The sequence below is a fragment of the Notothenia coriiceps genome, unplaced genomic scaffold (assembly GCF_000735185.1).
Source record: "Notothenia coriiceps isolate Sejong01 unplaced genomic scaffold, NC01 NC01_scaffold00034472, whole genome shotgun sequence".
Classification (NCBI taxonomy): domain Eukaryota; kingdom Metazoa; phylum Chordata; class Actinopteri; order Perciformes; family Nototheniidae; genus Notothenia; species Notothenia coriiceps.
Window position 1 is genome coordinate 126530 of NW_011367173.1, and position 15373 is coordinate 141902.

Sequence of the window (15373 nt, forward strand, 5' to 3'; positions counted from 1 at the left end):
CTGCTCCAACGTTGCTGCTGACGGCGATGCCCCCTCCGCTGCTGCTGCTGTCTGTGGTGACGCTGCCGTCAAAGGTGGTTTCCAAGATGTAAACAAAAGGGAAACCCCATGACATGAGTTTATTTTCCAACATCCTTCATTTGCAGTTGTAGAAAAAGCCATGACACTGCTAAGAGAATAAACTGAGGCACACAAAATGTTTCAAGCTGATTTAAGGACATCAATGGATGGCTTTTGACTCCACGGTGTCTCTAAAACAAGTTATATCTTGGCCTATTCGTCCACCCAATTACACATTCATCTGTTAAAAGATANAGTGGTCTTGTATGTCTTCCATTTTCTATTAATTGCTCCCACAGTTGATTTCTTCACACCAAGCTGCTTACTATTGCAGATTCAGTCTTCCCAGCCTGGTGCAGGTCTACAATTTTGTTTCTGGTGTCCTTTGACAGCTCTTTGGTCTTGGCCATAGTGGAGTTTGCAGTGTGACTGTTTGAGGTTGTGGACAGGTGTCTTTTATACTGATAACGAGTTCAAACAGGTGCCACTAATACAGTTAACGAGTGGAGGACAGAGGAGGCTCTTAAATAAGAAGTTACAGGTCTGTGAGAGCCAGAAATCTTGTTTGTTTGTAGGTGACCAAATACTTATTTTCCACCGATAATTTGCAAATAAATTATTTAAAAATCAGACAATGTGATTTTCTGGATTTTTTTTTCTCATTCTGTCTCTCATAGTTGAGGTATACCTAGGATGAAAATGACAGGCCTCTCATCTTTTTAAGTGGGAGAACTTGCACAATTGGTGGCTGACTAAATACTTTTTTTCCCCACTGTATATCTTGGTTAAAGGCTTATTTGTCCACCCAATTACACATTTATCTCTTAAAAGATAGACAAACAGTCAAACTAGTAGTGGCAAGCTGAAGAATAATCCTAGGTAGATAGATGAATAGAATGTGAGAGGGTTAAGTAAAGATAAGAGCTCCTTTGATAGCGTCTAAAACAGGAAATCAGGGCATTACATCGGAGCCTAAACTAAATGGAGATAGCTGGGTCAGCAGTGAGACGCCAGGCCAGAGCAGTGGTCAGAAGTCAGTGGGAGGGAACGTGATTAGAGCTAAACCTGAATCAAAGGCGACCTGAAAGACATTCCCTGCGATCAAAGCGCAACATCCCTCAAAAGGAGGATGAGACAGCAACAAAAAAGAAAGGCTGAGGTAATACCTGTAAACCTAGACAGACACAGTCTGCTGACCGCGAGGCAGTTCTCTCTGACTCAAATCCCCGGCAGTTATCCTGAGTTGCCCCGCTTACCACTCAGCCGTGGCAGCCGTTGTAAGGCGCTACACTTTGATGATCCCCAAACAGAGAAGTTTTTGTTTTCCACCACAATACATTTGATATACTTCTCTTTGAGCAGTGCTGAAGTAGCAATGTGAACATAAAATGAATTTAAGACCTAAAAAATACCAAATAATAGCAATTTTATCTTTATTAATGTGTCTTTTTCACATTCTTGACAAACGATCCAGCATAACGATATGGATATTTATGTTACCTTCAATGTTCTGTTTATTCTCTGAGACAGTGGGATGGATGCTTTGAAAATGAAAGTTAAAAATACATCTTTACCTGTGTGAGACCTGAGTTCCTCGTAAACTGGACATGGTCTCCTCCAGGTTTTGCCGCAGGTCGGCGATGTTCTTGACTGTACGCAACCGTCTCGTCTCTGGGTCTTCACCTGAGTAGGGCAAAATAGGAAAAGAGTTTAGGGATATTTACCAGCACAACAAGCCAAACACATACCCTTCACCGTCAGCGATCACACACCTGAAAGGTCCTCAATGGACAGCTGGCTGCTCTTGGTGAAGGAAACGTCTCCTCCTCTTCCTCCTGAGCCGCTCTCAGTGTCCTCCGTATCCAAGCCGTCTGTTTGCGATCTGGGAAAAACAATAGGTTGACAGATCAGAAGGGGGGTGTCATTGATTCTGAATTATTGTGCCTTTAGTGGGAACATAATATTAGGCAAATTGTCACGAAAGAGGGATAAACCTGATTAGGAATGTTTCAAGTCTTGTGACCAGAGTCCAAAATGAACGCCTGCTTAGCCCCGAATGCCGGTTGTCTTTGAAGGATAAATCGATACAGTTCCCCCGCTGCACTGGCTGGTGCATTTAGAGACGATGACGTTTGAATGCCTTGGTTATTCCCAGCCTTTGGTCTTTGCCTGATCCCAGACTTTGTCCCTGTCGACTAATGCGCACTCTGAGTGTTAGCCACTCAAAACCAAGGACTGCCTCTTACTCTGCTCCACAATAAAACGCTTGTAAAGTTTTCTAGTTGAGACTTGAAGTTATGTTATTGCACTGACATTTTTCCTTGCTAGTATCTATCAATTAAGACAGGGTGATTTATTTGTAGTTTACCAGTCCTTGGCAAGGGAGGGAAAAAGCAATGATTGATTTTACATTTCTTATTTTCCGTCAAACATACTCTTTCTGACAGGCGGAGGTGACATAATCCTGCTGGTAATGGTACCTGACAGGTAAACAGCAACAGAAAAAATACTGAGGATGGGAGTGCTGTGTAAAGGTGGGTCAGTTAGCTACAGGTCAGGATGTACAGAGGGAGAAAGGGCAGTGGGGCAGGAAGTGTCATGAGGCTAATGAGCGGCTGTGGGGAGAATCTGTGGAGAACCAGAGGGACCGGCTTCCTTATCACACTGGGACCGGGACCAGAGGTCAGAGGCACACAACATCCACACATATTTGCCAAGATACAAGTGCACACACATGCAGACAATACACTCTGCGTACACACACAGGAACAGACACATATGTGGCATTCCTAGTTAACAGTTCACAGATAGTAAAATTCAGTTTTTGTTATTTAAGATGCTAACAGAGAATAAAATGTCAGATATTTGATGACTTCTCGCACTCAGACTTGTATAATCCTAGATACAGGGTTATACACCACTATTGTGGTTATTTACAAGCTTGGAAAGGCAAGAACAGCTTATCCAGAACTGTTATCAAATATACGACTGAACAAATATACACCAGTAAATATTTGTCAACTTCAAATACTCCCTGAAGAATTCAACCTAACCACTTCTGGAAAATGTGCAGCGTGTAGGATGTGCAATGTGCAACAGTTTATGACTTTATTTTATCAGTGAAGCTTGATCTCACTGTTGTGTCCGGCTATTTATAGTATGTATCGATAAAGTTATACCAAGGGGCACAAACTAAAGGTGAGCAGGGTAAAACATACCTAATATATACCACTGTTACATTTCCCTATATGAGGTTCTACCGTTAGGACCATCTTTGGGGAATATTATGTCTACATATACAAATGCATGGGCTTTATCTAAAGCTAACTTATTGTTGGTTAAGGATAATTCTTCAAACGAAAACAGTGTGTAAAATTAAGAGCTAAATGGGGACTAGTTTGAAAGAAATCATGCTATAAAAAGCTAAATCTCAATTTTAAATGTTTTGCAATAAAAACGATGTTGTGCGTCTCTAACCATAAAGCATGAAAGACGACCACCCATTTAAGGTTTTCCTACAATAAACATTTTATAGTCATAAATACATGTGACAGGACCAGAGATATCATATTAACTTTTCTGTTATTTCTCCTTGTCTGCTAACCTCACATTCCACTACCACAGAATTGGCTAATTGTCCATGTTTCCATACACAACGTTTATCAGATTTTCCACAACAGGCTTAATACAAGTTTTTCACACGCAGTAGCCTTACCCAAAGCATGTAAATAGATATGTAACATAGGTGGAGTTTCCCTTTAACGTTACTCATCACCCTCTCCTTTCGGTAACTGCTCTAGGATCCTTCAAAAATATATATCTTTTAAGGTTAGAGATGCACGTACACTTGTGATTTATCTTATTTTGTACTAAAAATCTGTATGGAACCAATGTCAGTGTGCCTTCTCACCTGTACATGAAAGGTGCGACGGTGGCGGTGTTGGGGTGGCTGTGGTGCTGTTGAGTCTGAGGTAGCTGCACGCTGATGGTGTTGCTGGCTGTGCTCTGTGTGGAGCCTCCCCCCGCCCCAGAGGAGGCGCAGGCCTTCCCCTCTGTGGAGGCCAGGCTGGAGGTAGAGCTGGAGTGTCTGCTGTCCCTGTCCAGGGGCCCTCGGTGCATGGCGAGGCCCCCTCCTAACCGCATGCTCCGGGGCCTCTCCCCCGCCTCCTTCACTGAGGAGGCTTTCCCCCCGACTCCCGGGGCTTTGCCTCCTGGCTTTGGTATTCCGCTGTGTGCAGGGGTGGAACTCTCCTTTTTGGACACTTTACCCCCCTTGGGTATGAAGCTGGTGATTTTAGAGGTCCTTTTGTTTGAGCCGTCTGTGTCTGCAGTTACAGGTGCTGCTTCCTCCTTAAGCTCGTCTCCCCTGAGCTCCGTCCTGTCTGGGGCTGAGATGCGTTTCCCCACCTCCTTCCCCTTCTCCTTCCCTTTGTCTTTGTCCTTCTCTGTGCTTTTGACAGAGCTCTTCTTGGCAGTCAGAGCTCTGCTGAAAGTGCGCTGGGCGATGCCCCTCAGGGCCATTTTGGGGCTGCTGGCGGTGGTGGAGACAGTTGTAGCTGCTGATGGAGCTGCTCCGTAGGCCGTCCCGTTGCTGGTCCCGTTCATTCCCGGCCGGACGTTGCCATCGACTTCCTCCAGGGGGTCGGTGTTGGAGCCTGTTTCTGACCTCTCCAACTGCGCCGCTGCGAGCTGCCTGGCTAGGGCAGCGTTCTCCGCCTGGGCCCCTGCTCCATTGGAGGAGGAGGCGGAGGATTTGGAGCTTCCTTTACTGTTGAAAAGCTTTAGCTTCTCCAGCATTGACTTCTGAGCGACAACTTTAGGAGGAGCATCGGCCTTACAGGAGGAGTCCTTGTCCTGTTTGGCAGACTGCATGGCAGACGCGGCGGTGCTGATGGAGGATGAAGAAGTGGAGATGTGCTTGGAGCTCGCCGACTTGCTCCTCCAGGGTTTGCTATTGCTGTTGGGCTGGGGAATGGCCGTGGAGGAGGACGACGACGAGGAAGGTGGGGGAGGAATCTGGGCGGAGGTAGCTGCGGGGATGCTGGTGGAGGAGCTGATGGTCACTGCAGATGACGGAGCATGCTCAGTCATCACCGAAGGCTGTGAGGTCATGCCCTCTGAGGAGTCTGCAGCAGAAAAGAGAGGTTTCATTAACAATGAGATAAGAAGGTAAAGATGGAGAGGAAAATCAAGCCCAGGAGGAGAGAAGGGAAACCAGATGCTGAGACTTCTCTGACCCCACACACAGTGGCCTTATAAGGGCCTGGAGGTGGCCTGCCTGATGCAGCCAAACCTGCCATTACTTTCCTTCGGGCTGGCCACCAAAACTGTTAAAAACCCCTTAGCACTAACAATGAGAGAAGCCCATCACAAACTGTTTATAAAAACAATGAGGAGCAGACTCAAGTGCTTTAAAGTCTTTCCAAGCAGGCCGAGTGGAGGAGCGGTGCTGCTGCACTTATAAGGCTTGGACTTATATGGAGTGCTCTTGGTCAGCTTCCCTCTGCTTTACAAAGAACCACTGTGTGAAAACATGGACTCAGTCCTGTGTCAAATAGATTCATAAACGGTATAAAAACACAGGCTAACATGGACATGAACAGAAAGCCTTTTTTTGCAGTGTACACATGCTCCTGTAAAACTTTGTTACGATTTTTCACCTAAAAATAAGTTACCTGGATCAATATGTGGCTTGGCAGCATTTCAACTAGCACACTTACCAAGAGCTGAAGAGTGAGAGTAGACCTGGATCCCTGGTGTAAGTCTCTGCTCTTACTGAGACGCTAGAGTGTGCTGAGAGCTGCTGAGGTTGTCAGTGTCAGTGTGTGTGTGTGTGTGTGTGTGTGTGTGTGTGTGTGTGTGTGTGTGTGTGTGTGTGTGTGTGTGTGTGTGTGTGTGTGTGTGTGTGTGTGTGTGTGTGTGCGCGCACAGGGTGGTGCTACCAGCAGCACTGAGTTTAGACCAGTAACATTTGAATATTCAAACACCAATGGCCAGTGAGAGAGACAGACTGTGCAGGGAGCACTGGGAGGAATAAATCATATTTTCCGTTGCAACATACCCCCACACACACACACACACACATACCCCCACACACACAGTCTTTTATGTATTCCAGGTCACTGCTGTGGAGTTGTGCCTAGGCCTAGGTAATAATCTTAGACTTATGGGAGTTTAGGTGTTTAAAACACTGCATAATTGTGTGCTTTATTGACACGAGACAAAACACATTTCCAACTTGTTTCCAATACTGTATGTTTCACCTTGACTATTTACTTTTACATGTATATGGTCCCAGTGATGTTGGTTGAATTAATTTGAATAGTAAAAGTTGATTTGGAAAGGATAACAAAAATGATCTTACTTTATTGGATAGTGTTACAAATAAAAACAAGACATTTGCTGCTTAACCATATATACAAATACTAAATATGGATCTTTCCCTGTGATTTTTCTGGGGACAGTGCTCATTTGGTTATGAGTAAAGTTTCCTTTAATGCACGCCAGCAACATTAACGACATATTCATATGTTTCCATGTGTTCTCAATAAGTCAAAATGTACGCATATTATTAAACACTCATCCTGCTTGTTTACCCATTTTTCCTCTGGCTCTCCATTTTATTTCACTTTTACTGCACCTTTCATGTCCTAATTGGAAATAGGCACTCGTTGCCGCCTCTCTTTTTCTCCGCCGGTTTAGCATTTAATGCGAGCAGCCTGAAACAATGCAGCCATTAGGAAGTGATTAGAGCCCAATTAGCCGTGCTAGCAGTTAGCAATTGAAAAAGTGGGTCAGGTTGCTAATAGCTGGCGTCCTATTGGAGGAGGCTGAATGAGCAGGGGAACCTGCAGGTTTGGGATAAGTGCAGCATTGATATGGGCCAGCAGGATGGTCCATGCTGTCCGTGAATGGGCTCAGCTTGGATTTTCGGGTCAGAAAGGAACAGAGGAAGAAAGGCAGGACATGGAGAGGCCCCTGGACACTGGGGATAGCTGCTCGTTGTCAGGACCGGACCCAGTGACCGGGGCTGACACGCTCCGGTTGGGTTGGTAAGTGGGAAGGAAAGTAGCCAAACTTCAACGTATGGGGTCAGAAGTCAGACTCTAGAGGTGGACTTGGACACTGTTGCGTCATAAACCCAAGCAAACATTCCAGACAAAGATCAAAACATAAGTCTGTTTTAAAGAAAAAAATATATAGTAACATCAAATTCAAGTGTGGTTACACTTTTTCTGCCAAAAGGTGGGGTAGATTTCATTAAGGGAAAAAACTGCATGCATATTTCTTCAAGTACAGCCATGTGCTTCGTCAAGCTAGACAAAGTTCATTAACATAATAAATACACAGCGTTTTTTAGTGTTGGTGTCTATTTTCTGGTTTGTTATGAATTAAGTGTAGGTCATTATGTTGTATCATGTTATGTTTGGTGAACATAAAATATACAGAGAATTACAATGTATGACCATAAACAGATAGATACAGATCTGGTACAAAAATCTCTAGTAAAAATATACTGATCACAAATTCTCAACAAAACGGCTGCGTTTCAAGAAACCATCTTTTAATTATCTGCACAAAATACACTTCAGGAAACACTTTTCCCTTAAAAATAAACACAGAAGAGTCTAAACATGCCCACAGAATGGGTGACTGACCTAATGACCCACCCAGTGCAGCCTTGGGCGAGCCCCTGGAATTGAACCGCACATTGCCCCTCATTCAGAGCGCTGGGTGAGCGATGTGCTTGAGGAAACATGTTGAAAGAATTTCAGTGTTTACGACTCAACCTGCTCAATTATAGCAGTCATTAGAGAATAAAATCAAGAGCAGAAAATGACAGCAGTGGAGCGCCAAAAGGAAAAAGGACAACAGACCACCACTGCATTTCCTGTCTGCCATTAAAAAACCTGTCTCACTCTCTTGGAGCCTACTGATACTATCAAGGCATTTTAGGAAATTAATGGAAGTGCACCCAAGGCTCTTTTCATGGATGACCACACTCACGTGTCTGTGCGTGCGCTCTTTGTGTTAATGCCTGTCAGCCGAGGAAAACCATGTAATTCCACACAAGTGTCAACAATCCTTTGAGTGTGTGTGTGTGTGTGTGTGTGTGTGTGTGTGTGTGTGTGTGTGTGTGTGTGTGTGTGTGTGTTTACATGTCCGTGCATGCATGTAAAGTTTAAGAGAGAAGGGGATGTTTGTTCTGCTCTGCGACTTCAAACGATTTCACCAGCAGGACTGGTGACCACAGCAGATACACTGCAGTGTGACCAATCGCGCACATTGAGTTTAGCAGTAAATGCATGCAATGCAGAAGTAGCGTCCGCTGACACTGTTTAGACATCACAAGCCCTCAAACCCATCTCAAGGGCATACTGGCCACAGGACTTCTAAGTCAGTTAGCGACAAGATTGCTGACCTGAGAGTGCCCTTGTTTTGAAGTTACGGTTCACAGAAGATTCAAAGGTGAGAGCAATGTAAGAACACCATTTGATTGGCTTTGTTTCATTTAATCATATCTACATGGACAATTCGTTTTGGAATCTTCAAATGATATCGGAATACCGTCTAATATCCGACTGGAACACAGTTTGAGGCTGCAGGTATTTGCTTACTCATCACGTTCTGATTTCAATAGCCTGCGCTCTCTCGCTCTCTCTCCCTCCTCAGTCATTGTGCTCCAAAAAGTGAGAGGGACAGCCGGTCTTTTGTGTGGCCACTGAAACTTTTTAAAGTTTCTCCACATGAATACACTCAAACAGTGACGCTACAGCTCATCAGAAGCCTATTCATTCAGCCAGGGCACCGGCCATACACACACAGAAATACATCAGAGGCATGCACAACACACAAACACAGAACCACAGGTGCCCTGCTCTCTCGGCCTCTCTGCTCTGTGTCACTCGGTGAACACCCAGATACTGTCACCTTGTGTTAGCACAGCACTGCAGAGGAGACTCAGGTCCTCTGCCTCACTGTACAGCCGTGCAGCAACCATTCTGGTGTCAGAGCCATTGACACAGACCTGGTTTCACAATAGAAGCTGCAGGTGCCTCTAACCATCTAAACCTGCAGCAACAGTGTGCACAACAAGCATGGACACTAGACGTGTAGCACCAAGGTACAAACATGCACTTTTGAGGCAGAAACTACATTTTAATGACCTCTTGAAGAAAAAAGTTTGACACCAATAGAGCAAGACACAAGCTAGTTAGTTTACCAATAATCCCTAAACCCCTTTACTCTTATAAATTAAGTTACTCACATAAAGGTTCAGGACAACTGACTTGACATCTTAAAGCAAAACAACCTCTCTGTAGCATCACAATGCACATCTTTTTTAGAACTACAACAACAAACCAGTGAAAGTGACAACATCTGCTACCATACTTTCAAAGTTTCAATGCAAACCCAAAGTTCTACATCTGAAACTGTATATTGTAGTCCTAGCTCTAAGCGATCTACAGAGCAAGCTGACAAACCTCATAGGTGCTGCAGACGTCCAGGAGGAAGAAGGAAAGAAGGAGAGGACAGGAGGAGATGGACAGGAGAGGAGGGAAGAGTTCCAAACCATGGCCGGCCATCCAGAGAGTGCAGGAGGGAGAGAAGGAGGAGGGTATGGCAGGGGGAGGGGCTTGGCAGCATGTCAACAACATGGCCAAAGAGGGGGGTCGACAATTGGATTCTCATAGTCCTGCAGCCAATGGCCTGCTGATCCCAAAACATATACACAAACACTTTCTGCAAGCCAGAATGGCTCTTATTCTTTTTTTTTTTAACTATGTACTTTAGATATGATTTCTAGATGAGCTTTGATCCATTTTGGGGAAACCTTGCTGACCACATGGTGATAAGCTCAACTGATACCTCCAAACACTAATCCCACTGCAAACACTTCCTTCTCTTCTAAAGAGCACTTCTTTGGGGGAAATTCACCGAATCAATTTAAAGCCTGGACTTTGCGCTCCCCCCTCTTATGTCTGTGCTTTACATTTGAAACTACAGCCATTTAAATTAGTTTAGCACAAAGTCATCTCAAGGTGACCAACTTGCAACTACTTGCTGACCGAGCCAAGAAATAGTCCGCCACATAACCTTCTTTTAAAATCACCTGTAAACTTTGTTTTTTGCAACGAATAAGCAGAAAATATATAACTTGTTTCCAGTTGATATGCTAGGTTTAGTGGCTAGCACACAGAGATGAGAGTCTAATTTCCCAACTTAAATTGGTCCGGAAAGCATACTTCTCAAAATGTCGTACTGTTCCTTTAACCCTACCACTGTCCCACTTAGCAAAACAAATAAATAAACAGTCCAAAACACGACACTCTGCAATGGAAACCTCACATCAGAGTAAGTGCTTCCCAGCGCTACTGATAGTGTTGGTCCCAGTTAATTTGTCACTTTAAACACTGACAACAGATTTTCTCTCCAATACACACGGGCATGCACACTGACACAAACACAGTTGTCTCTCTCGCTCTCTGGGCGGTCAGAATTCCCTGTCTAATGCAGGGTAATGAGTTTAGACTGCGAACACTAACAGTCTATATAAAGCCTTGGCCCGCTGAGTTGTGACGGAAGCTGTTTCAACACAGCTCTCACTAAACATACTGGCAAACACAGTCGCAAGTTTGTTTGCTGGAGAACTCAAACAGTGAGCAGCACAAGCTGAACTGGGTCAGGGGAGGTGGGATTAAACATGTGAGGATACATTTCTGTCTACAAAATGAAAATAAAACTTTCATGGCTGATTCATCACCGTGAAAAACGAACAACTGGTTCAGTTATTAAAGTCAAAAGTGCAAGTCTCCTGGGTGGTGTAGAAGAATACCAAAGAGAAAGCAAAACACAACCTTTCTCAGGATCAAAGTTCAAGAAGGAACAATACTGCTAGATTGTTTGACTGAAACAAACAGGCAGAGGGCAGTGCCTATCCAAAAAAGTAAATAGAAGACAATAGAAAGAAACATTAATTGATCCACCCGAGTAAAGCACAAAGAATACAATGAAACCGTGAAGAATCTTTTACATTGTTCATTGTTTGTTTATCTTCAGAGAGAAAGAGAATGTTCACCTGACCTTACTTACTGTAAAGAACAGTCCTGAGGCTGCAGTCAGAGAGTGCGTTTACTTCAATATCCAACAACTGAATGTTTGTTATAGAAAGTGAGGATAAACAATCTCTCCTACATCATGATTTTCTGCTCATGTACAGGTTGTTGATTTCCTTTGAAAAGAGACAGTTGTTTCAGAGCAGCACTACATGCTGGGGGCTACTCATAATTACCTGGCATGGTCTCTAATACTTTTTCTGGGTCTCCAAGCAACAGAGTAAACTTGCAATTTCACCTACGATAACAAAAAGTCCCCAGAGGATTACATCCATAATTCACCATAAATGTTTCCTAAACACTGCAAACATAAACATTTTAAGAGCTGCTAAGTTTCAATTCGTAAAGCGCATCTCAGTTAAATTATTAAGTTACTTTAACTCTTCCATACAAAAGTGTGTGTGTGTGTGTGTGTGTGTGTGTTTGTTTGTGCGTGAGGCCTACCTTTGTTCAGGTTGGCTTTGGTCTTGTCGCTGAAGCCCTGGCTGCGTCTGTTCCCAGCAGCACTGACCGAGCCTCTGGTGGGGATGTCACCGCCAGCAGTGGACACCCGCGCTGAGGGGCCAGGAAGTCTAACGGAGAGAGAGAGAGGGAAGTCGCGGAAATAAAAAGGAAGGAAGAAAGAACATATTCAACATATAAAGCCTTCATCCTACACGCATTGAAGGAACACATTAATGCAGGTTTACAACACATTCTGCTGGAACAAATCCAGCTTTCTAAACTCAAACAGGAGGGATCACTTAGTGAGGGCTGAGAGAACAGGGAGCATGCAGATTTATTACATCAAGAGCTTTATGTGGCAGGAAAGAGCAGCACTAGGTTGTTTTTTCATGTTACTGTATAGCTATCTATCACAACATGGACAACACCATGCTAGCATCTACTTTCACATCACATGTTCTAGGCAATCACTGATGAGAAATGGCATAAAGAAAGAAAATAAATTCTTCATTTTAATGAAAAGACATGTTCTGTCTAGTCTAGACCAATGATACACACAACTTATTTAATATGTATGCTCTTTTTAAAAGGATCCCACATAAGGATCACTCTGGCATTGTGATCGATATTGTTTTATACCTTGTGACCTCAATCGAAGCAAAAGAAAGTTGACTGAATTCACTACAAACTTTTGACGTTCTTTATTGATTTCCGAGGTTAGGAGTTCTCTTGCCCTTTTGTTGGTCTGCAAGGTCGAGTATACTTCTAATCGATGCCTAAACTAACCAATCAGTCATCCTGCTGTTTAGGTTTTTGCTGACTTTCTTCATGCTTTACACTACCCTTAAGATACATCCAGCTCTTCTTCACATATTTTGGATAGGTAATAAGATACACGCAGTTTAATAAATGTAAACTCAGCTATGTTTGCACCTACAGTCATCTAATGGAGAGGGATGAGCTCTCAGCAGTGTGACGTGTGTGTGTGTGGGTGTGTGTGTGTGTGTGTGTGTGTGTGTGTGTGTGTGTGTGTGTGTGTGTGTGTGTGTGTGTGTGTGTGTGTGTGTGTGTGTGTGTGTGTGTGTGTGTGTGTGTGTGTGTGTGTGTGACGGGCTGACAGAGTGCAGGTCCCAGTGAGGTGTGAGCTCAACAGCCTCGGATCACATGTCCTGCTCCTTTATTTCCCACATGGCTTACACAGGATATACTGGCCATGGATAAGCCTTGGTGAAATTTTTGACACCTTGATTTCATATGGTAAGTCGCTCCCGTTTGTCTTCGGTTAGGTCTGTGAGCCGAGCTGTAATCTGACCAGTCCGCGGCACACACACCGCTAATGAAATGCTAATTCACAGGCGGTGATATCATCATCATCATCATCATCATCATCATCATCATCCTGGGAATGTGAGGCGGATGCTGATAAGCAGATTACAGCGCTCTCTCTCTCTCTCTCTTTTGTATACATTATAGAAAGTCTAATTTCCGGCATGCCATTCACTTTGGCGGGCCTTTATTCATCTGGCCATTGAGGGATAATAGGTATTACCACATTATTTACTCAACAGAAGCCTAAGATCATTTGGCTTTCAATGATGGCAGGGCAAGTCAGTTTGCTGCCTTCCCCTTTGGACTGGCTGTGTGGAGAAGAAAGATTCTACATCTAAAATGTAAATATAGGATGCAATGCGCCAAAGCTAATACGGCTGTATTCATTCTTAAAAATAAAATACAGGCCAAATAATTTTTTGGGGCAAAACAAGTGTTTTTAAAATGCAATTACATTTGAAGAAATATGTTAACTTCTTTATCTGGGCCTTTAAAAAAGAACGAAAGGTTTTTTTTCAAGTGGATATCAACAGCATCTCAACTCTTCCCCTTGAAGTTAAGCCTGATGACCAGAAGGTGGGGCTGTTACATTGCTTTTGGAAGGAGCTGGTGTGGGGCAGGTGCAATGCATACTGAATTTGGGATGGGCACAGCATGCAAAACCACATCCTGAATCCAATTCCAAGGTGCATCATCACATAATACATTATTGCATGCTTAAATAATATTCAAATGTGAACGCACAAGGACTCTAGAGCATCACAGTTAACGCACACGGCAGCTACATTTGAACAACGCATATTATAGACTCACATTCCAGCCACTACTGTGTTAATTATTAATGTCACATTATATGGGAACCTGCACACACACATACACACACCATTACTTAAGGGTTATCTAAAGGTCTTTCACAGCCCATTTAGCAGGATTGCCAAATGAGGCGCGCTGCCAGACAGACAGGGGACAGGGCTGTCCGAAGATGGAGCCTGGAGCTTTAGTTTCTATTTGCTAAACACTAGCACTCATGCATATTTGGTAGTGCTTGTAGTAGAGGTTGCCCTTAATCTCAGACAAAGAAAAACAACATGAAACTCTTTATAGTACAAAAGAACGTCTATCTTTGATTAGGGGCAATCTCTACCTTCCTATTTCAAGGAAGGGGGCGGGACTAGGGGCGTTGTGGAGGAAGGGGAGGAGCACGAAAAACAGAAAGGCAGAAAACGCTGACCTAGAGGTCTTTTTCTGACCAAGAGAAAACTTGAGCAGTTTAGAGCCATCCCTAGAGGAGGAGAAAAGAGAAGAGAGATATGGAAGAGGACAGAGACAGAGAGGTCAGGTTTACAGTTATAAATGACACGAGGCGTGAACAGGAAGATAGAGGTGACATCATGATGGAATAGAACCGCAGAAACAGCAGGAAAAGTGACAGACAAAAACACCTTCACCCAGTCTCAAGGTTACGGCTCCTATATTTCCTCACCTGGACTGCATCTCGGCCTGTGCTGCTTTCTGGGCTGCGAGGGCAGCAGTCCCATGCGTAGAGTGGCTGAGCTGGGCCGGGGCGCTGCTCTGCGGGCTCAGGGGGGGTGGTGCGCCTGGGGCTGGGTGGTGGGGGGATAGGAGGGCTGCGGGTTCTGCCTCTGGGCCTGCTGCTGCTGCTGTTTGTAGCGGGACAAGCTGAAGAAGAGGCCGAGGATGGCTTTCAGATTACCATTCCGAATCTCTGTGGGTCAGGCAGAAGGATAATGTGGATTAGTAACTAAATAAAAGGAAGGACGAGTGAAGAAGAGAAAAGTCAATAGATGAAAAGTGAGGATGAGAAAATAATTTTACACTTGAAGCATGATGGACTATTCTTAGATAACAAACTGTTCTTGTTGCAATGCATTGTTCAGCATCAACCTGAATGTTTTTTGCTGTCTACTAATGGCTATACCTCTCCAATGTATCTCACATATTGTTTTACTGCAAAAGAAAGGTCTCCATAGAGTACTTGGAGAACACTGAACCAAGGACTGACCCATTGCCCGAATGATGTCATTATTATTACTAGTAATCAATTTGATGTAAACCACCAATACAATTATTTTTTGCAGCAGGCTACATTTAAATACTGGATTAGGCACCGAGGTGTATGGTTCATTAGTTCTATATGTGCTCTAATCAGCGCCTGCTGAGCCCTCATGTGTTGTGTACTGTCTGGCATTAATGTAGTGTGTCCAGGCAAACGAGCTTGCCAATAAAAATGCATTCATGTTTTAAGTTGCCATTTATCTTTTGTTTCCATAGCAGGAAGGGCATTTGTTTATTAGCCCAGGTTTGTGTCTGACTGTTCTTCCGGTGAAAGTCCTGCTTACCCTCTGAAGACAGACCCTGGATGTTGACTCCTTTGGCTGCCAGGAAACTGAGGCAGGCATCGA

At 44.0% G+C, this 15373-nt stretch overlaps 1 protein-coding gene across 1 annotated transcript in view; it reads right to left on the minus strand.

Moving 5' to 3' along the window:
* nav2a (neuron navigator 2a) overlaps positions 1-14444 on the minus strand; it is a 60607-nt gene extending 46163 nt beyond the window's left edge. The window contains exons 1-7 of the mRNA XM_010790620.1: positions 14434-14444; positions 14095-14232; positions 11622-11749; positions 3971-5186; positions 2496-2540; positions 1833-1942; positions 1635-1743 (exon numbers count right to left, since the gene is read on the minus strand). Of these exons, the coding sequence (XP_010788922.1) occupies positions 1635-1743; positions 1833-1942; positions 2496-2540; positions 3971-5186; positions 11622-11749; positions 14095-14232; positions 14434-14444 (1757 nt within the window). The remainder of the gene's footprint in view (positions 1-1634; positions 1744-1832; positions 1943-2495; positions 2541-3970; positions 5187-11621; positions 11750-14094; positions 14233-14433) is intronic.
* Between the last annotated feature and the right edge of the window lie 929 nt (positions 14445-15373).